General features: G+C 36.6%; 1 protein-coding gene across 1 annotated transcript in view; it reads right to left on the reverse strand.

The window, feature by feature from the left end:
- Positions 1 to 23,985, reverse strand: part of LOC149748482 (protein TASOR 2-like) — a 59,278-nt gene that overhangs the window by 28,585 nt on the left and 6,708 nt on the right. The window contains 11 exon segments of the mRNA XM_089916064.1: positions 598 to 698; positions 2,540 to 2,639; positions 2,740 to 2,759; positions 2,842 to 2,972; positions 3,106 to 3,243; positions 4,469 to 4,560; positions 7,577 to 7,649; positions 8,741 to 8,837; positions 9,126 to 9,152; positions 9,154 to 9,268; positions 13,472 to 13,605. Coding sequence (XP_089772190.1) covers positions 598 to 698; positions 2,540 to 2,639; positions 2,740 to 2,759; positions 2,842 to 2,972; positions 3,106 to 3,243; positions 4,469 to 4,560; positions 7,577 to 7,649; positions 8,741 to 8,837; positions 9,126 to 9,152; positions 9,154 to 9,268; positions 13,472 to 13,605 — 1,028 coding nt within the window.

The following is a 23,985-nucleotide window of genomic DNA, read 5'->3' on the forward strand; positions in this document are numbered from 1 at the left end:
CTTCTCAAACTCTTCCAAATTATAGCAGAGGGAGGAACACTGCCAACCTCATTCTACGAGGCCACCACCATCCTGATCCCAAAACCAGACAAAGATGTCACAAAGAAAGAAAACCACAGGCCAATATCACTAATGAACATAGATGCAAAAATCCTCAACAAAATACTAGCAAACAGAATCCAAGAACACATTCAAAGGATCATACACCATGATCAAGTGGGGTTTATCCCAGGAATGCAAGGATTCTTCAATATACGCAAGTCAATCAATGTGATACACCATATTAACAAATTGGAGGATAAAAACCCTATGATGATCTCAATGGATGCAGAAAAAGCTTTTGAGAAAATTCAGCACCCATTTACGATATAAACTCTCCAGAAAGTAGGTAGAGAGGGAACCTCCCAAGAACTGAATCACAGAGCTACTCTACACCTTTCACAAAAGACCCTTTTAAGAAGTACTTAAGGGAAAACAGAAGTAAGAGGGCGAGAGAGAGAGTGCACATGCACGCGTGCATGTGTGTATGAAAGAGAGGGTGGAAAAGAACTGGAACAGAGCTCAGGACATGCAGTGTACCATGACATCTGAACAGACCTTTGTGCTCCACGTAATTCTGTTTTCTAAAAGCAGCTTCTGGTAGTCTGTTTTTCAAAGACGACACTTTCATTACATACTTAAAGTCTAGTTCGTGTGGTCTAAGAAACAAAATAACAATATCATGTAATGTAATAAGCACTGAAACTACAGCTTCATAAGTTTTGGTTTTCTAATATAAAGCAAACAAAAATATTATAACCACAAAAAATTCTTAAATCTATAAACGCCAGATCAAATAATGTACACATTCATAAATAGTATAGATTTTTGAGTATGTGACCTCATAAACCATGGTCTGCAAATGCGTTCCCATTTTCTGAGTGCATGCATTTCTGTTATAACCAAAATATCCAGACATGTGGAAGAATTATGCATATTGGAACGAGAATCTTCTAGAAATTACACTACGTAAGAACTTTTGATAATATGGGACTGCCGACCATGCAGTGCCACAGGATGAACCGCAGCCAGACTTGCATCATTTCCCCTGACTACCTTTTCCTTCTCTAAAACTCATTTTTAAATACTTGCAGACTTACAGATGCCTCCTTTCCCCCCAAATACTTCTTAATGTGTACCCTTAAGAAAAATATTTCCTTATATAACCACAAAACAATTAGCAAAAATCAACAAATTAACAATGATACAGGACAATTTTTTAACCTACAGACCTCATTCAAATGTTGCCAACTGTCTCACTAAGGTCCCTTGTAACAAAAGAAGGTACTTTTTTCTGGTTCAGGATCCAATCCAGGATGCCACATTGCATTTACGTATGTCTCTTTAGTCTCCTTCAGTCTGCAACAATCTCTGAGTCTTTATCTTCAGTGACCTTGATATTTTTGAATAATATAGACCATTTATTTTGCAGAATGTCCCTCAATCTGGGCATGTCTAACCTTTCTTCCTGATTAGATTGGCAGGAGCACCACAGACTGATATCGTGTTATTCTCTGTGCATCGTATCAGGAAGCACATGATGTTTATTCCTCTCCTGGTGACATTAACTTAACCACTTAGTTAAGATGGTCTCTGTAGCTTCTTCCATTGTAAAGTCTTTATTTTTTCCTTTGCGAGATATGTAAATACCATCAAACTTTCACCTACTACATCAAGCCTCCACTGATTATTATGATGTTGCCAAAATGTGATTTCCAAATTCCATCGCTCTTTCTATACCTATTAGTTGCACTCTACAGTGAGAAAGAACTTTCCCTTCTCTCCCATTTATTTATTCACAGAATCCTTAATTTATTCTATGGGCTATAAATTCCCTCTCTCTTCTTAAAAAAGGCCAGTAGAAAGTAAATGATTTCTAATAGCACACCAGTTTTCATTTTATTTTTCAATTAAAGCATGTCTAACTTTCAACAGTTTTGGGTGCAAACTAAGAATAGATTAAACAAAAAGATATCACAAGATGCCCTTCACAGTTCTCTCTGCAGAAGCAAGTACTGTAATTCATCATAATGTAAATACATGTAAAGGCTACTCTAATACTAGTCTAGGAAAATCGTGTGAAAATTAAAAAGCTAGATACTGCAAACCTTATAAAGATTCTAATAGAATTCAGTGGCTAGAATCTGTTGCATCTGTTATCTAGGCAAGTCCAAGTTGTTTCTTGGGGAAAGTCAAACTTCTAGCATCAAGTAAATTAATTTAGCCTGAGAGATCATTTTCCCATAAATGGATTAAGATACTAAAATATAAAAAGTGATTTGTCAAAGATTATAAAACTAACTTATTTCAAGGCAACGGTCAGATTTATATCTGAATTTAGGTCTCCTGTGTCATGGCCCTGTGCTCTATACATCTCCCCAGGAGTAATCTAAAACCAAGTACGGTTGCTGTATTTCACACCAGTGCCAACAAGCAAGACCTCAAAATGAGAATCAAAAAATTATACAAGCATCAGTAAAGGCACTTATTCAATACTTACAGTTGTTTTGGAACCAATGTGCCGTAAGAGGACCAAAGAGTTATATCACACATCAGACAGCCTTGAATAATTAATTTCCCTTTCCATGGATAGATGAGAACTGTGAGAAATGAGGGTAAGAAAGAAACTGATTATTTTATTTATGAACAAAACATTTACTTAAAGAAACAGCTAAAAGAACCAATTAAATAACTTCTTACCATCTTCTTTGAGTTCAAGTCTAGGGGGAAAAAAAAGAAGCATATTTTATAAGAGCAAAGGAAAGAAATCCAGTAAAACCAAGTATGTACATAATTACTTACTTGCTTTTATGATTATGAGCTGGTGCTGCCATCTTTTTAGGTTCCCTGTACTGAAAAGCTACAATCACATAAGGACAGATCTGTCTGGGTCGCTCAATAACAGTGCTGCCTGAAAGTTCATAGAGGTAATACTGAAAGAAGCAAAATAAGTATTATCAGGGTAATACTACAGAATTCCACGTGCATCAAGTTTATTTCAACCCTACCCAACCCCAAAATTTAACTCCTTAGATTTAGAAATGATTTATTCCCAGGTGACTATACCTGATTCAGTTCAAAGGTGCGAAACTGACTTGTCTTGTGAGAAAACTTGTTAGTACTTACAGCCACGTGGCAATCATAGCCAGAAGATGGGCTGGTATAGTTAGTTGTATAATTCTCAGACACAAACTTGACTCTTCCCTAGAATGAAAATATTAAGACTAATCAAATGTTTTCAAATAGCAATAATCTGACTCTAGGATTTATTTAAAAGTAGCCTAATAAAGAACATATACACATGTTTGCTGTCAAGGTCCCGCCTCTTCATCAACAGGACCACCAAAGGCAATACTAAGAAGACAAATAATATAAATGGTACTTCAGTGAGCAATCAAAACCTGTATTCTCTCCCCATCAAACAGCTTATGATGTTGGGCAGGGCTGGCTTCTAAGCAGTAAAGTAAGGAAGACTGAGAGCACATAGGCAAAAACTAAACAGCAGTATCCACCAGACAGGGTGGGATATGGGGGCACGAAACCAATGGCGAGGCACAATCTGACATAAGCAAAAAATGTTTGTTACCTGAGCTGACAGGCACGTTGTCTGCGGCAGAACTACAGCACTTATCACAGAGCAGGAGAGGGAAGAGTAAGGGAGGGAAGCAGTGACTATGAGCCAATGCAATGCTACTTTCCCTCCAGTTCTTGGGGACAAGTTTTGGAATATGAAGAGTTCACACTCTTAAAAAAATCAGTAGTGTTAGGTTTATGACCAAAGAACTTAAGATAGTAGGAAAGCTAAAACAAAAGCAAAACCAAAACGAGACCACAGAATATGTCCTCAAAAAGCCCCCCAACCTCTAAAATTAGAGTTTTCCTACTATTTGAGTGAAAATTCTAATTGCGTGATTCATTTATACTGGACTATTTAAGGGCATTTAAAAATTTCTGAGATCATCAGTTGCAGGTGCCCCATGAAACTGTGAACAAGGTCTCAATGTTTTAGGGGTTAAAAAAATATATAAAGGTTTCTCATTTTGACAACTTAAATCAATGAATGTTGCTTTCTAAATTCATCTCTTATAACTGAAATCACACTGCTTTATAAGCAGCTACTCGTTTTCTGTTATTTACTATTTAAAAAGTGGCATTGTGGGACAGGGTGAGAGGAAAGCTTTTCACTGAATACCTGTTGTATTATTTTGAAGCCTTTTTAAAAAAAACATATTCATAGATCATCTATAAAATGAATTTAAAAAAAGCTTTGTCCGTAAAGGAAAGCAAAAAGCAGTTATTTTCTCTGACTTTAGATAGCTGTCTTTGGCAAGGACTATGTGTAGCAAATGATCTGCAAAGAACATTATCACAGACTGATAATCTTTCATTTTTAAAAGAAAAATTACATAGAAGCACATTTAGTCTTTACCTTAATTAGATTAAAAATTACAACATAACCAGACTTCCCATGATACCAAGGTCTTGCATGAAGATAGTCTGAGTATTTGGAAATGTATACACCTATAAAAGTATAAAAATAGATTAATTTACACTTTAAAAAGATTATTTACACATGGGTTACCTTTAACTGAACAAGACAACACAAAAGACAAATAAATGCTAACATTAAAAAACTATTTTGAAACTGCTTACCTTTTAAAAACTATTTGAGATATTCTAAAGGTATGGAAACATTAGAGCTAAGATACAACACATCTGTTCGACAACCAATTTTCTATTTGGGTATGGTAAGTGAAAAGGGATAAGAGTATCACATGTTTGGAAAAGTCTTCGTGAGTCTGTTTTTTCTCCATGCAATCATTCAGTGAAAAGGCCTATAGTAATCTGATTCTCAAGTTATTTTTTGCAAAACATCTCAGTAAGTACTCATATTTAAGAATGTGTGCTGAGGTCTACTACACTGCAGCTGTGTGCCAGGCAGCAGTGCCACAAAGGGAAATACAACGAGGTCCTGCCTTCAAGCAGCTTATTCTGCTGGGCTGTGAATTCCAGGGAGGCGGGGGTTATATGTGTTTTGTTCACCACTGTAGCCACATCACAGCCCACTGCAGCTTAATAGAGAAGTGAGTCTCAAGAGGGGAGAGACTCCTTTAAGTTACGACAGGAGAAGAGGATCCCCACCCGGCAGCAGCAGTGAGAATAAGGAGGAAAGGACACATTTCAGAGATATTCCTGAAGTATCTCTTTTGAAACATAAAAGACAATGGTGAGGACATGGATATAGCAGACAGAGCAATAAACTTGTGGCCAGGAGATTGGGTTCCAGTTCCAGGTTTTTCACTTACTGCTAATAATAACCATGTGACTGAGGAGTATGTCACTTAAGCGGGCAAGGTGGGCATGAGTATAGATACATAAATCACAGGGTTCTCAGGAAGATTTAAAAAGATCCATAAACTTTTAAAACTATAATACACTACAGTAATATAAAGGATTACTTTCATACACAGAACTATCCATTTCTATTTGAGCCCAAAACTATAGAACACACACAGGCAGTAGTGCTATTTTATTATTACCCCCAGTACATGTGATGAAGAAGACTGTGTATTTATAGGAGCAATCCAGCCTCTATCTACTCCACCACCCTGCTGAAGCCAGCCTCTCAAACATCAACAATAAACTCATGTGACTGCAGTAAAGCGCAAAAATGGCCTTAATTTTTAGAGATGTAAGCTGAGGTGTTTGCTTGTAATTCACTTTCACAATTTTCAGAAAAAAAAAAACTTTTTTAAACAAATGAAGAGAATAATGCAAAACATTATCTGTTAAACGTAGGTGATAGGTATATTATACTATGCTCTCTACTTTTTCTATGTTAGCATTTTTCATAATGAAAAGAAGGGGGGGGTTAAAAAGAGTAGGGGAGAAGGAAAAAAAGGTTTTAGGTAAACTGTTACTGGGGTTATGAACTTATCCCCTTTCATGTCCTTTAGAAGAGCTGAATATAAGTTTAAAAAAACATTTGTTTTACACAGAGTTACCATATGAGCCAGCAATTCCACTCCTAGGTATAAACCCAACAGAAATGAAAAAACATGTCCACATAAAGACCTGGACAAGAACGTACATAGTACCATTTTTTTATAATAGCCAAAAAGTAGAAACAACCAAATGTCCATCAAGTGCTGAATGGATAAAGAAAATGCGGTACAGTGGAATATTATTCAGTCAAAAAAGGAATGAAGTATATGCTACAACATGGATGAATCTCAAAAACACTAAGCTAAGTAAAAAAGTTAGTCACAAAAGGTCATATACGATCCCATCTACATGGAATGTCTGGAATAGGCCAACCCATAGGGGCAAAAAGTAGAGTACTGGTTGCTTAGGCTGGTGGGAGTGGGGAGTGACTGATGAAAATGGTCTAAACTTGATTGTGCTGATGGCTGCATATTCATTTTAGTGAATATGCTAAAAAAAAATTGTATACTTTAAACAGGTGAAACGAATGGTATGTGAATGTTATCTCAATAAAGTTGTTATTTAAAAGAAATGGTCAGCAGGAATGTAGCCATGGAGCCCAGTAATCCTTCTCAGTGCTGATCTCCAACTTCTGTAGCATCTGACACTGCTAACACCCCTCCTTACAGCCTTCTGTTCTCTGTGAAACTCCACCTCCTGATTCTTCATCCCCTGGACTGCTCTCAACTCCCTCTTCCTAGCCTTGCCCCGTGGCCCCATCCCTTGCTCCCATAACCACCTGAAAGTTCTGCTCTTGCCATCTTTGCTGCCCCATGTAACAATGTTTTTGGCTTCAGCTAACACCCACCCGCTGCCACCTTGAACCCCAACCTCCAGTTCTAATCCCTTTTCCAACTATTTTTACCACCAGCAGGACAGCTTTCAGAAACACTTATGACCACCTCATTATTTCTCAAATTTAGCTCACTGAAGTAGTAGTGTTCATTTAGGTGTAAGCTCCAAGCTAAGCACTTGACACAGTCTCATGTAATCCTCACAGCAAATCTAGATGGTAGTTTCATCTATTTTACAGATGAGGAAAGTGAAGCTTAAAGAAATTAGTGCTAATCCACATTCTTGACAGTAAGATTACCTTTCTCTTTTAACTCAACAGCTTCCCTACAATTTCCTCTCCTCCGTGTCTCTCTTCTACTGACAATATCAGTGCAGTGTAAGTTACCTTACATTTGATTCTTTGTTACTCCTCACATTCCACAGTTGCCAAGGTGCGTCAGTTCCCTCTATTATGTGTTCCTACTGCCATTATGATAATTCAGAAGAAATCCTCACTAGCCCCAGATGACTGCACTAAACTCTTGGCACTGAAAGATACCTTCAGTACCTTTTCTAGTCCAACCATCCTTTTAAAAAAGATAACTCCTATTAGAAAACCTTAAGTCTTAGACTCAAAGCTCATTTATATGTTTAAAGGTCTGCTTCCAAAGATCACTATTTATCATCAATGAAACTAGCATTTAACATAGGTATCTTATGTAACTAACTAAACCCCACTTCACCTTGTAAAAGAGATTCCTTTTCCTTACAGACGTACCTTTCCCTGGGTCACCCAGAGTGCTGATAGCACTGCTGCCAACACAGAGTCCACGCTGACATACCAACTTTGCCTTAAACAAAAGATCGTACTTTGCTTATCATATCGTTCTTGGGAGGGTCCATGAAATAACTCTATAATCTATATACAGACTTTCAATACAGAATCTGTACGTTGTATGCATTCATGGCACAAAGCAAGCTTACGTAAGGCAATTGTGTTTTAGTTAATATTAACAGTTCAAACTTTTTCGTGAAATTTTATTATTTCTGTTAACAAAAATGTCACCGGCAAAACCAAATTAAACAAGCTCACAGATAAGTCCTCTCCTGAAGATTTCTTTTTCAATTACAGCTTGGGAATCACTAAATTTGAAAATGTCTCCTCCGCAAATGCTTTTTTTTTTTTTTTTTTTTTTTTTAGTATGAATCCATAACATATCTTATTTGGAAGTTAAACAAACTCTCTAGTATTACTATATAATCCATAAGTTATATGGTAATGTTAATTATTCTTTAGCAAATCTATCCCTGTTCTTTAAAAATCATGACCTCAACCGAAATACTACCTTGGAATTACTTTAAGTTGGATTATAGATCTCTAGCATTGCTGAACTGTATCTAGAAGCCACACACATCTCTGGAGACATACCTGCACACAGTAGTCTCCTTCTCCACAATTTAGGTACAACCAACAATATGGATGTTCAATTTTCAAAATAAGGCATGAAACAATTCCAAGTAACTAGAATGCTGAACGTGTTCATCTTGTCCCCAAAATCATGTAATTTAAACTTGAAAAACCTCCACAAGAAATAGAAAATATCTATCTAAACAATGATCGAGAATAGAAAATATCCATTCACTCCATTAAAAGTCATTATTAATACTTAAGGAATCTGTATTAATCAAAATCTCACCACGAGCTTACAAATGTATTCAAGATAAAACTAAAGAAAACCTATGGAAAGTTGTAGAAATCCAATCTCTTTCATGACAAGCTTTCACTGTCATTTACATTGCCACCAAACTAACAAAAAAGACTGATGAACTGGTAATCTTACAAACTTTATAGACCTAAAATACCAATATTTAACTTTAATGATATAATTAATTTTGTACATTAACATCACAAAATTACTTTTCTACGATCGAATTCCCTTACCTGATTTTCAGTTTCAAACAGAAGAAACCCGTAAGTTTCTTGAAGTTCTTCGTGAGTACAGTTACTTGCTTTTTTTTCTTGGTAAAGAGTTTTGTACCGTATAAGGAGAGAATAATCAAATGTTATAAACATGTTATTTTGCCTTGAAAATTAACTTTTAAAAATGCATCATCTGAATTCCTCCTGCTAAAAGACTAATGAAATTTATTATTTTTCTATTCCCTAGAATATATTATAATTACCTTTCAAGTGACTATTTCCAAGGATCTTTTATTTCAGCTGAAATGGGATAGCTAAAAAGAACTAGGCTTATATATCATAAATAATGGGTCTCTTTCTTTAAAACTAAAATAAAGCAGACACAGTGTGTACCAAGCACCTCACCTCATTTAAGAAAATGTCATTTTTCACCAGTCACTTGACTGTACTGAAAACCATGCTCAGATGCAGAGTCCAAGTAAGAAGTATGGAGAATTGAAACTGCCCTCTGGAAGAGAGAGTCTGAACTCAAGGACACTGTCTCAAAAACTGCAAAACACAAACAAAAATAATGCAACTGTTTAAGATAACCAAAGGATGGGGAAAAGTGGCACACTAAATATCACTGAATACTGATACAGGAAATATATCATCTATGATAATAGGAAATAATCATCTATTTCCTTCCTGTATAATTAAGACATTTACAATCTGTTTTGGCTACCATATCTGGACTATCTTAAAAGATCTCACATGTGAAAATAACCTAAATGGATTATAACTGAGGGTGAATGACTTTTAATGCAAGAATAAATCCCTTTTGGTTTCAAGCTGGGCGCTGTAGCCACACTGGGTAAAAGCAGATGCAACTGTAGTGTCAAGTTGGTGGTCAGCAACTGCTTAGACCAATGCTTCTCATTCTTAAATTTTTTTAAACCTAAGCCACATTTTGATAAACTTACCCTTCCTGTCTTCTCACCAAATCCCCAAGGAAGTCTGTTAGGTCCCTTGGAAGGAGCCTACTACTGCACACTCAGCAAACACATTAGAAATCATGTTTCTTTGGGGCTTCCTCACCAGCCTGTACATGTCTATTAAAATTTACTTCTTATGGGCTGTATTATAAAATCATCATTTTACAAAAATAAAACTTTATTACTTTTCTTGAAAGTGCTTTCTTCAAACCATACCCATGTGTTATCCCAAAGATGCTGGTATACCCCTCCCATGAGAGGCATGCTTCCTAATTGAGAACTACTGACTCAATCCAGTAATTCTCTCGATTGAGCCCTTGTGTCTTTTGATTTTACCAGTCCTCACTTAGCAAGAACTGAGCCTAATGAGTTCTCATAACATTGAACTATTTGATTTGTTTACTCCTTTCTATTTACATCCTCTCTATTCTCTTTAACAAGGTTGGGGGGGCGGATACACACTGATTATTTGTAAATAATAGAGAGAATAATTTATGTAAGACTGGAAGTTTGGGCCTTACAGTATAAATAAGTACATTAATCTGGCTTCCTACTTATACCAGGACTCTGCCAATTACACTAGAGTTCAAAAGTTAAAGAAAACATAAGCTTTTTAATTAAAATTAATTTATGAACAACAGGTTAAAAAACCCTAGACTATTACAGAAATCAAAACAAACATTTCAGTAAAATTCATTTGGACTAAACTGTCCTAATGCTTCAATTCCCAAGGTAATTTAAAAATGATTTTGATAATAATACTTCATCGTATCAAAAATAAAAGATTATAAATAGCACGGAAAGAAAGAAAAGAGGATGAAACACTTAAGAATATTCTGAAGTTGGCACATCTGATCTATATCGATTGTATCTGACTTTTATTTTTCCTCAGTTTCACCTTCTCTCTTTCAATATCGGTATACCAGTGCTGTGAAAAATATGGATATTCTAAAGAGATTCAAACAGCAAAACACCAGTGATAACAATTTAAAAATTATGGCTTTCTTTAGCTACTTCCTCAAAACAAACTGGGAAGCCTATGCACTTGCAAACTCCTTTTACAAATAATCTGTACAGCTAGCTCAAATGCAAATCAGGATTCCTTTAAAAATTATAATTTTGGAAACCTAGTATTTAAATTTTTTAAAAGGCAATATAATATTTAAAGAATCTAATTATACTATGAGGCTCAATATTTGTGAAAGATGTTGCTTACAAGTGAAAGAAATAAAAGTTGTCATAGCTTTGGAAATGACCAATCTATGATTATCAACTTCCCTAAATTCTGCAAGATGTTAATAGATTATAAGTTTCACAAGTACTGAATACTACATATATCCCCAATTTTGAGCGTCAACGCACAATAATAAACTGAAAACTGTGAGAAATAATGCAATTTAAAAGACCCCATCTAATACAATGTGGGGAGTACTGCTCCCAATAAAGCTAGGACTAATGGTAATGATTTAAAATAAACAAGGAGGAACAAGTAAGAAATGACTTATTTTGTACTTTTATACTGTAACTTCTAAAACCATTTATTTATGGTTAAAAATGCTTCCTTTTTATGTCAGCACTCTCCAAATAGCCATATGTTAGAAAAGTAATAATTTTACAGTTGGCAGAAGGAAAAGCATATCAAAAGAGAAGTTAATGGAAAACCACAGTAAACCCTGAATCTTTCATGACTTCATAATAAATGACCTCAATTATACTCTCAAGAAAGCACAAGTTTCCTGCTCTATAATTAAGGACATAATGAGAATTTTACTGATAAATCATTTGACGTTGTCTCTTCCCACACAATGCGCTTTCATTTAACCGCCTAAAACAAGCGTACAAAACGAGGAGCATTAAATAAATGGATAGTTTCATTTTTTGCTGAGCAATGCACATGCTCTAGTTTAACATTCAAGATGATCAGAATATTAAGAGAAAGAAGAGGGGGCTATTCCACACAGAAATCTAAAGCAACATCTAAGAAGGTAACTTGAAAAGTACCTGTCTGTAAAGCATAAAGAGTGTCCCTTACGGTTTAAGTGATCAACAAAGAGCACATGGAAAAAACTGAAGTTGAATCAAAATGGCTCTGAAAACTGAGTTAATATTCCTTCCTGTAGCACCTGGCTTCGGGCACGTTTCTCTGCCATTTGTGGATTGGATCTTAAAAGTCAGGTCAAGCTTGGGTTTCCCTGGTGGCACAGTGGTTGAGAGTCCGCCTGCCGATGCAGGGGACACGGGTTCGTGTCCCGGTCCGGGAAGATCCCACATGCCGCGGAGCGGCTGGGCCCGTGAGCCATGGCCGCTGAGCCTGTGCGTCCGGAGCCTGTGCTCCGCAATGGGAGAGGCCACAACAGTGAGAGGCCTGCGTACTGCAAAAAAAAAAAAAAAAAAAAAAAAAAAAAGTTAGGTCAAGCTTGACACAACAAGTTGGATTCTGCTCAAAGCGCCCTGCATCAATGTCCCCCATCTCAAAATCCATGACAGGGATACTGAGTGTCTGATTTCGGGACACTTTTTTCTCTCTTTATAACTTCTAATAAGAGAGATAAAAAAATTATAAACCAGCTTCTGATGCTATACCACAGGTATCTATTTTCCATTCTATAAGCATCTGGTCTGAAAGCAAATAATGAGATGAACAAACGTCAACAACTTAGGTGTCACAGTAATCTAACAGAATCTAGCCACTTCTCCATCTCCCCCAGACTTACATGACCACAACTCCTGTTTGTGAACTAAGCAATAGCACTTATCAAAGACAGAAACACTAAGAACCCAACAATATGTGCCATTAAAGGCCCTTATTAGTAGAAGGCAACCTACACCTTTTAATACTCTCCATGCCTATATACTGTATCTCCTCTAAGTAGGTCATTTGACAGTTGTTGAAGGAACAGCCCATTCTTTAATCACCTAATCCTAAAATGTACTACCCTTACCTTTAAGATATCAAAGGACTGCCAGTTTAAGATATATACAGCTTTTTTAGAACACAATTTGGCAGAAAGTAACAAAAACTTAAATGGGCATACCAAATAACCATTCCATTTCTGGGAATCTATTCCTCAGAAATATTAGCATAAGTGCAGGGGTTATATGTCCAAGGGTGTTCCATGCACCAACACCTATAACAGCAAAAACACTGGAGACAGCCTAAATTGCCATCAATAGGGAAACACCTTGCACTCACTAAATAAAAACAAAGTAAATCTGTATATACTGACGTACAAAGATATCTATTGTATACTACTGAGTGAATAATATGTATTATCTGTCATTTTGGTAAAAAAAAAAAAAAACCATAAAAAATTATGTGTTTGGAAGTATACAGAAAAAGATGTAGAAAAGATGGGAAATCCAACCGTTAACAGTATATACACCAATGGTGATTGGGGAGTGGACAAAAAGGAGAACTTATACTTTTGCCTTATATATATCACTACAATTTAGATTTTTCTTACATAAGCATGTATTACTTCTACTATTTAAAATATCTCAATTTAAAATCAAGTAAAATAAATCATAATTTCAAAGAAATACAGATAGAGGAGTGTGACAATTTCTCTTGAACACACACACCTTTTCTGATGCAATTTGCAAACTTAATCACCTATCAATTTTGGACTAATAATTATAAGAAATCTGTAGCTACTGGAAGTTAGAATTTTTAAAAAAGTCCTTTCATTTTACATGATCTAAATTAAAATCTAAAAAACTGTACTGTGCAGCTTTGGATTCATTAGTAATAGCTTATAGCATTTAGTTTAATACCCACTCTTCTCTGATATGAACCTTGTCTCGGTCTTCTCTCACAGGGAATGGAGCTGGGAGGGTGGTCTTAATTCATTTGCACCAAGTATACCCCCGGACTTCTTGACATAGTCCTGTTCTCTGCTAATGTCATAAATGCTAAAATGAAAAAAGAAAAAATTAAATCATAAAGTGAATAGTTCTATTTCAGGCATATCTACTATATAAATAAATGTTTACTGAGCATCTAGTTTGCATTAGGTACAATTTTGTAATGTTTCCCTTCTTTGTCAAGTCTCCAGAGCTAAAGGCTAAATTTGCTGTATAAGAAGTAGTAACACACATAAATTGAAGTGGTTTTCCCCCAATTCTTTAATTTCTAAAGAAAATTTTCTTCGCAGAGATAAACAGGAATCAATTTTGCCTCATTGAAAAAAACCTTTCAAAATGCACAGATTATAGAACCACACCCATGTTCTACTGGCTGGAAATAATAAAATCAAATAGAACACAAATAAAACCTCTCCCCACCCCTAAATAAGTAATATTTGATTCACCCTTCATTAAACAAAACTATTAGTGATGACTATTATGTGCCTAGTACTATGCTATACCCTGCATTTTATCAAGACAAACGAGAAAAAGTCTCTATGATGAAAGTGTCCCGGTGGCCTGGAGATCTTAGAATGCGCTCACAAAATACTCCTAGAGTGAGTGTGTGACCTTTGGAAAGCAAGGGCTGTATCTCCTGGTGACAGTGGTCTCAAAGAGGAAAGCAGAGCTGGAAGTAAAGACCCTCCCAAACCAGATTACACTTGCAACTTAGAAAAGGAGTAGCAACAAAGGCACCATATTTTTAAAAACAATCCTCAGCTTCAGGAGCAGAGGAGGGAACCCTTAAGCCTGAAAACTGCTCTGTTGCATCCGTACACTGGGCTCAAACACATCTTCAGAGCTAGAATAAGATGAAGGCAGGGAGAGGGCATCTTTTCCTTTGTCCTCGGTGAGAAAGCTTTCCCAGAATTCTCTCTGCAGGCACCCCATTCTCAACTCATTGGCCAGAGCTGAGTCACACGTTTATTCCTAAAACAATCACTAACCAAAGAGAGTGGAATTACCATAATGAGCTTAGAGTAACTAAGAGTCACACAGCCCCCCACTCTCACCCGCCCAAGCTGCTCCTGAAGCATGGGATCACCCCAAAAGCTAGACAAAATTGTGGTTTGGGGGAAGGGAAGAAAAAGGGAGGTGATTACTGGGAAGGCAGTCAACAACATTATCACACTAAGGTCTCAACAAGTTAGTGGTAGGTCTGCACTAGAATCCTGGTCTCCTGAATCCCAATTTAATTCTCCCCTCTTGACATAATGAACGATATAACCAATATTGCTACTTTTTCTAAAGAATCTTAAATATATTCACACAGTTCTACCTCAAATCCTTTTTGAAAAAAGGTGTACTATTATAAAACTATACATGCTATTTTTTGTAAAGTATACTGAATTTCTCAAATAATGAACTGCTTGCAGTTCCTCATGTGTATCGTGTTTCCACCTCTGCATTTGCTATTTCTATTGCCCTGAAAATGTATACACTAGTGCCCTTTTTTGGCTTATCATTTGAATACTTACTTAGATTTCAGGTATCAGTACCTCTCTGAAACCTTTCATGACATATCCCATCTCAATGACACTGGCTGTTGGTATCACTGGCTACCCACTGTATCATGTTCCAGATTCTCCCACATATCTATAGTACTGATTTCGTTATAGATTTTTCTTCCTGCCACTGGATTAGATGAAAAACTTTCTTGACTGGACCTTTATTTTCTAAATACTTTCTCACTCTTTTTGTCTAATTGTTGTGGCTATTCTATTTTTTAGGAGAGTTCTTCAGCTTTATTATCTAATCCTTTCTTGCTTCCTGAATAATTTCTCTCCCTTTTTTAAAAAAAGAATCTCTTCTTTTACGTAAGTTGTATTTTCTCTTTTCTTTTTAAAGATACCACAGTTTACAGATACTTCTATTTCTATTCCACCCATATTCCTGCCCTGAGAAGTACTTGGTACCTCTAAATCCTGAGCCTTTTCCAGATTCTGTGGAGGGAATCGGCTTGCTTCTCTTGTTGGCTTACCTCTCTTCAGCCTTCAGCATTCTCTAATCCACTAAATCATTTAGTAATTGACCACCTTCTTTTGTAGTTTCCCAAATGCTGATTTCATTTATCTTCTCCTTTCTCACTCTCTTGATCTTTGTGGATTTATATCTTTACTCTGTCACTATAATCTTAGTGGAATTTCCAGAGGAGTGTACAACTGGAGGTGTCACAGACATAACTGAAGTGTCTACTTAATGTAAGTCTTAATTTCTTCAATCAAAAAATGTGCAATATACCACCTACCATGGTAGCTACTATCACCATTATTTTTATTTTAACTTTTATAATTATGAAGACCTCATTTTATTTACTTATGTATTTATCACAGAACTAATTACATATCAAATCTTCAACAAATATTAATTTTAAAAGAATTAATTTTTAGTGTGTATTAACGCAATAACCATTTACTCAAATACATGAACAGAACAGTCAAAGTAGATCTTCAACGATTTCTTTCAGAGTATTTATCATGGTTTATAATTACATAATCATAATTATTTCACTAATGTCTATTTACCTAATAAACCAAGCCTTATGAGGACAGGAATCATGTCTGTTTTGTCTACTTGTGATTACCCAGCATCAGCCCAATGCCTGGCACGCAGTGAATGTTCAGTAAATATGTATTTGATAATTAAAGGAAAGAATAATACTTATGCAATTTAATCTGTTCCAAAACTCAGAAAAAGAGCTTCCCGATTCTTTTTATAAAGCAGTCAAATGCTAACACCAAAATCTGACAAAGAAAATACTAAGAAAGGAAACTATAGATCTCACGAATATTGATACTAAAATCCTAAAATATATGTATTGGCAAAGGGAATCCATCAGGACACTAACATAATAACAGAAGTCAATTAAGGTACATTTTAGGAATGTATGAATTGGTTCAATAAATAGGAAATCCATAAATTTAACTAACCACATTAACAGGTCAAAGTTATCATGAGGGGCTGCTGGAACATGGGATGAGGCAGGAGAGCCACATGTCAGACTGTCCAAAGGAAGTTACTATATACTTCTTTCCAAACAGATGACTTAGATAAGTTTTTGTTGCTGCACAGTATTTTTTTCATTTCTGTAGTATTATTTTGGCCATACTTAATCTACAAAACAAATTGATGCTTCCAAATAAAAGAAAGCTGTTCATTTAATGTAACACAGAAAAAATCCTACCATAAGTTGTTTAGGGGAAAGAAAAGCTGATAACAAAGGAGAAGTATGTATATATATACACAAAGTCTTAAGAACATATACTATGATTTAAACAATGGTCATCATCTGTATAATGCTTATCTGATGTTTTTCTTGTTTATTTGATTATGCGCCCACCACTAGATTATTAGCTTCATGAATACAGGAATTTATCCTTTTCCATGCTGTACCCCAGTGCCCAGAACAGTGCCTGGTACACAGTAAGGTTTCAATAAACATTTCATGTATTGAATGAATCAATCCATATTCCAAATCACTTCACTTCTCTACTTAAACCCTTCGCGGCTTCTCGTTGCCCCCAGAATACAACACACACTCCCTGCCATGGCCCTGTGAAATCTGACCCCTGCTTGCTTCCTTCACCTCACCTGATCCTCCCTCCTCTGGCTTACTACTACGGTCCAGCTACCCTGGTCTTTCCATTCAAGCTCTTTGCTCGTTTCAGGCCTTTGCACTTGCTGTTATTTCTGACTGAAACGCTCGCTCTCCTGTTTTGCCCTCGGCTTAGCTCCCTCTCTTCTTTGAGTGAAATCTCAAGTTATTCCCTCAGATAAACCTCCTCTGATCACCCCACCTAAAGTAGGTGTTTTCTTTAAATCACTCATTACAACATACAGCTATTTTGTCAATTTACTTTTGGGTGTGTGTGTGTGTCCATCTTCCCCAGCAGAATGTAAGGTCCACAGAGGCAGATACTCTTTGTCTTGCTCACAAAGACCTTCAGTACCCAGCAGAGCTCCTAGCACCACAGTACTCAACGCTCTACCAAGTTATCTTTGGGTAGGTCAAGTACAGGTAGTTCCTGTTTCATTCTTTTTACAGCTTTACGTATTATCTGAAATTTTACGTAAGCATAAATATAATCTGGGGAACTAAAGCTATTTTCATTTTGGAAAAAAAGATCTTCCATGGCCCTAAGTAGTAGCAAGTTAGTTTTTAAAATGAACACAAAGTAAATGAATGGAAATAGCATTTCCCATAAGCCAAAACAGTAAGAGACCCATAAGATAAAGCTTCTCTATTAAAAAATAGAAAATACTACAGAATGAGAAATGTATGATTTTTATAACAATTTTTAAGTTCTTAAAAATTTTTAAACTTTAAAAATTTCTTAAATTAAAAAAAGTCTACCATGTACAAAAGTTTAAATGTTTTCTAATGTCAAGATAATCACCCACAGAAAGAATAAAAACCAAGATACCCTTGCTATTATTTGAAGTGCAAAAGTCCATTTGGAATCACTGCTTTACAATTCAAAAGATTTCCTAAAATACTGTAAGTCTACACACACAGAAGAGTTGTAAAGAGTGATGCCATCTCTCTGGCAGTTCGGCAAGGGTTTCTCCACTCCACGCTCGCAGAATCCCATGAGTCAGGAGGCAAAGGCGCTCCGTAAACCCTTAAGTACATACAACCGTTTGTTCACCACCTACCTCGGCGGCCCCACCAAAGCTTCACTCCCCAAAGCCCCCTGAAGGTGGGACACCTAGTCCGTCCCTTCTCCCAGTCTCCTCGTCACCCAGTTGTCTGGCAGGCAGCTCACCGGCCAGGCGGGAGGCCCCAGACGCAGGTGTCTCCAGGAGCCCCTGGCTGGGTGGGGGTTAGGGCCGGCCCCTCCTCCTCACCTCATGGCGTGTGGCGGAGGGGGCTGTCCCTCTGCCCAGCTGGCCCCTCCGGCCCCCTCCTGCCAGCGAAAGCCAGTGTGGCGGGGGCGGCGCGGGCTGTGCCTTTAAAAGTCAACGAGGGCGGGTGGCGAACCGCGAGCCGCGCACGCGCGCACAGCCAGGCTACCTGGCCGTGCGCCGGGTCGGGGAGCCGCAGTCTGGTCCGAGGGCTGGACAAGCAGAGTGTCCTCAGTTCCCTGTTTCTGACGTCTCCCAATACTCTTAGGTGGACAGTTTTATTGTTATTTTACAACGATCGCTCCAAGCTTCAATTCCCTCGAAGGTCTTGCCTGCAGGTTATTCAGTAACCATTCTGGATTGCAAATCCTAGACCTAAACCGAAATCCATGTCTTTTCACCACAGTGACCCCAAGTTATTCTAACTCACCGCTGCTATAAAGCTTTCCCATTATTGTCTAGTAAACTCGCTGATTATAGTTTCATGGGGCTTTGCTGTGTAATTTACAAAAATAAAAGGTCTACTGAATATGGTTTTGGATACTCCATATATGCCCAGGAGATGCTGATACCAGCACCCAGGGTTGGGATGGGGTGCTTGTCCCTCCCACTAAGCCACACAGCCCTAACAAAACTCATGAAAAATAAAGTTGGAGTGTGTGTCTGCGTGTGTGCGTGTGTGCGTGTGTGTGTGTGTGTGTGTGTGTGTGTGTGTGTGGTGTTTGGCCTGATCTAAGGACGTCTTTCCTTTTGGCTTATGTTTTAACCAAGTAATCTAAGACATCCATATGCATTTCCTGGACCGTATCTGCACTTGCTAGCGGAAAACTAATCAGGAGCTCCTAGAGAATCATTGCCGCTATGGTATTGTACAAATAGAAAACATACAGGAAGACCTTAACTCACAAAGGAAATTACTTAAATTCATAAAGAATCACGTAGATTAATTACTATTGAAAATAGCAAAATCACTTTGCATATTTAACATATGCAATGGGAGAGCAACTGCCTTCTTCTTAAAAACTTTAAAAAATTATTTCCATTGCTAGGGGGAAAATTGGCTGCGGGTGGTAGTGGTGTGATGAATTGGGAGATTGGGATTGACATGTATACACTAATATGTATAAAATGGATAACTAATAAGAACCTGCTATATAAAATATAAAGAAAATTCAAAAGTAAAAAAAAAATTATTTCCATTGCTAAAAATCCCTTTGTACTATGATTGTTTCATTTAACTGTGGCTTACTTTTAGACTTAATATTCAATTTTTGAAGACTGTTTGAACATTTTCAAAATCCATTTCTACTATAAAAAAGATTTCTATATATCAGACAGATGCTTATAATCTTATATCATATTTTGTTTTCTTTCTTGCTATGCTGTGTAAAGAGTCAACAGATTCTTTGGAGAACATACTTTCCATATTCAAGATTATGCACTTTTTATTAGAATCACTTCGAAGTTGATATGGTGCCATTTTCAGACATCTGTATAAAGGAACCGGCCTTTGCTCTGGCTCATCAAACCACGTTTACTAATTTGTGCTTCAGCATTAAACTATCAGCCTGCAATGAATGGCTGCATTAAACTCATTACTGTATGTATACACTACAAAGATACTGTTAAGTAGTTTTGTCCTTCTTCCAAGAAAATCCTAAGACTAAATTTCTCTCAGGGTCAATTACATTTTAAGACCTGCTTTAGATTATTTTGATTATCACATATAACAAAAGGGAAAGTGACATCTAATCCATACCATAACAATGATTTTTTTTTAATCACCACCACCCCTAGATATATCCCATCACAAACGCCCTGGGCAGAGAATAGGCCTATTTACTAAAGGTGGCTCATAGAGAAGTGGAGGATAACCACAGGGTGAAGCAGGTGCTTCAACTGGTCAAAACAGGCCTCAGGAGTTGGGGTCTTGAATAGTTAATGAGGAAGCAGGTGTACCCAAAGGTTCTAAACAGGGTCTATTTCACCGTACCAAGGAGGGCAGAGTCTTTAACACAGAATATTACCAAGGGATTTAGTTATCCAATTAAGTGTTACTCAATTCTTAAGAGAAAACAGAAAGTATGCCCCAGACACTTCTTAGAAAATTCATAAATAAAAAGAGAGGCCAAATTTAAAAACAAAAGGCCAATTGAGTTAAACAATAAAAACCAAAAGCTAGTTCTTTTTTTTTAAAAAAAGATTTTTTTTAATGTGGACCATTTCTTTAAAACACTCTTTACTGAATTTGTTACAATATTGCTTCTGTTTTATGGTTTTTGTCCCCCCCCACCCCCGCCAGCCATGAGGCATGTGGGATCTTAGCTCCCCCACCAGGGGTTGAAGCCACACCCCCTGCATTGGAAGGTGAAGCCCTAACCACTGGACCGCCAGGGAAGTCCCCAAACTGGTTCTTTTGGAATAAGTAACCTTTAGCAAATATAATCAATAAAGAGAAGAAATTAAATGTCAACAAAAGGAGGCTAACCACAAATACAGGGAAAAATTTCTAAAATAATAAATTATCACACACTATACCAATAAATTTGAAAGTTATAAAAATATAATTTACTAACATTGGTCTAAGTGGAAGAAACATCTGAATAGACCAATTACGATGAAAAAACTGAAAGAGTAGTTGCAGTCCTACTCCTCTCAAAAGACCAGTTCCAGAGTTTTATTGTCAAGGTTCACTTTTCACTTATCAGATTATCAAAAATCCACGAGTTTGGCAATGCAGTCTGTTGGCGAAACCGTGGGAAACAAAGGAAAAGAAAAGCAAAAGACCAGGAGAAAATATTTACTATGAAGGTTATAAAAGATTTATTTATACATTAAGACAAACAGATCAACAGAACATAAAAATGGAAACTCACAGTTTAGGAATTATGAATAAGTCAATAAACACATTTCAAAACACCTCCAATTTACAGACTTAAAAAAGCCAAATAAACCCAAGCAAGATAAATATAGATACAGTGAAACAGCAGAAAGCTAAAAACAAAGGGAAAAATATTAAAGCAGCCAGAGACAAGGAACTGAAAGACTGACAGGTGACTTTTCAATAGCAATAATGGAAACCAAAAGACAGAGGAATGAGATCTTCAAATTGCTACAAGAAAATAACTGCCAACCTAAACTGCCATATTCAGCAAAAACATCTCCCTTAAGTGATGGTGAAACAAAGACACTTTCAGGTAAACACAAACTAAGAGAGTTCATCTATTCTAAAGGATAGACTTTAAGCAGAAGGAAAATGGCCCTAGGTGGATGGTCTAAAAGATAAAACAATCAATGAATAATAGAGAAAGTAGCAAAAATGTGGGAAATATAAAAAAGGACTGACGGCAAAACACAATAACAATTCTAAACAGGTCTCCTTCTGTCTTGTAAGAATATTAAAAAAAAATTAAACTACATAATAATAACATGTTAAGTCATGAGGGGCTGAATAAAATTAAACTACTAAGGTTCTTGTATTATCTAAGAGGAAGGTAAAGATGTTGGTTATTTTTATTATTTAAAAAAATTTTTTTTTTGCGGTACACGGGCCTCTCACCACCGCGGCCTCTACTGTTGCGGAGCACAGGCCCCCGGGCGCGCAGGCCCAGCGGCCATGGCCCACGGGCCCAGCCGCTCTGCGGCACGTGGGATCCTCCCGGACCGGCGCACGAACCCGTGTCCCCTGCATCAGCAGGCGGACCCCCAACCCCTGCGCCACCAGGGAAGCCCTACTGGTTATTTTTAGATTTTGAAAAGTCAAGGATGCATGATATTTCTAGGATAACTATAAAAAGAGAAAAAAGTATAAAACTTCTGAAATAATATACGGGGAAAATGAAATGATATAAGATATTAAATAGCTATTTTAAAAAAATAACAAAAAAGGAGAAAAAAGAAATATAAAACAGCCAGGACAAATAGAAAGCAAAAATAAGAGCAACTGTAGCAAATGTAAATAGGCTATATCCCAGCTAAACATGTTTGAAAATTGCATTAAAATTCCAACTGATGCTCTTTAAAATAAGCATATCTAAAGCATACACATGCATACAAATCTATAGCTATCTCAAAAATAGTTTAATAAATGAAAAAACAAAAAATAAACACAAAAAGAAATATATGATAAGACTTCCCTGGTAGCTCAGTGCTTAAGAATCTACCTGCCAACGCAGGGGACACAGGTTCAAGCCTTGGTCTGGGAAGATCCCACATGCTGCAGAGCAACTAAGCCCATGTGCCACAACTACTGAGTCTGCAAGCCAAACTACTGAGCCCACGTGCCACACCTACTGAAGCCTGCGAGCCTAGAGCCTGTGCTCCGCAACAAGAGAAGCCACCGCAACGAGAAGCCTGCACACCACGACGAAGAGTAGTCCCATCTCACCGCAACTAGAGACAGCCCGCACACAGCAACAAAGACCCGACGCAGCTGAGTATAAAATATAAACAAATAAATAAAAAAAGAATTAAAAAATAAAAACAAAGACATGATAGAGATAATCACAAAGCTAAAACAGGATTCACTAAAAAGACTAAGATCGATGATAAACTACAGGCAAGATGAATTAATAGAAAAGGAGGAGGGGAGTTGGGAACAGAAATATGCATTATCAGAAATGAAAAAAGGAGACATAATTACACATTCTTCAGACATTAAAAATAGGAAGAGGGCACTTTTAACAACTCTGTACCAATAAATATTACAAATTTAGACAAAATGGACAGAGTCCTAGAAAAAATCTAATCTACCAAAACTGACATAATTTTCTTTAAGAATCTAAGTAATCCTGCTACTATTAAAAAAATTAAATCACTAGTCAAGAATCTGCCACCACCAAAACTTCAAACCCAAGTGGATTCAATGGTAATTTCTACCACAACTGGTTATCCATATGTGAATAAAGTTAAAATTACAGCTATACTCCAAACTACCCACAAATAACAATTCTAAATATACAGACATGAAATAAGAATGTTTAAAATTAAGAATTACTAGCACCACAAAGAGAAAAAGAATTTGCAACCTACTTAACTGTCAAAAGATTAGTACCTAGAGTATGTAAAGAAGTCCCAAAGTTCAACAACCCAATAAAAAACAGAAAAATGGACAAAGAATATGAGCAGTTAGTACAAAAAAAGAGGGGGGAAAGACCTTTAAGCATATATAAAGATGCTCAAACAGTCCAAGAAAATGTAAATTCAAATAAACTGATACCACTTTTCACTGATCACACTCTCAAAACCTATAAATTTATAAGCATATTCCGTGAGGCGAGGTTTTAGGAAAAATAGTCACTTAGGTATACTGCAGGTAAGAGTGCAGAATCCAAGGAAAAGCAATTTGGCAATATTTACCAAAATTTCAAAAGCATTTACATATTGACCCAACAATCAGTTTTGGAAATTAACTGTATAGAAATCTCACATACAAAATGACAACTCTACAAAGTTACTCCATGCACCACTGTTTTGTTTTTTTTAATAGCAAAAGATTAGAAAAATATCAAATACTCTATCTACTACAGATTAGGTAAAACT

Source organism: Delphinapterus leucas, chromosome 8 (assembly GCF_059928025.1).
Source record: "Delphinapterus leucas isolate spDelLeu-1000000601 "Yukka" chromosome 8, BTC_Dleu_Yukka2, whole genome shotgun sequence".
NCBI lineage: Eukaryota > Metazoa > Chordata > Mammalia > Artiodactyla > Monodontidae > Delphinapterus > Delphinapterus leucas.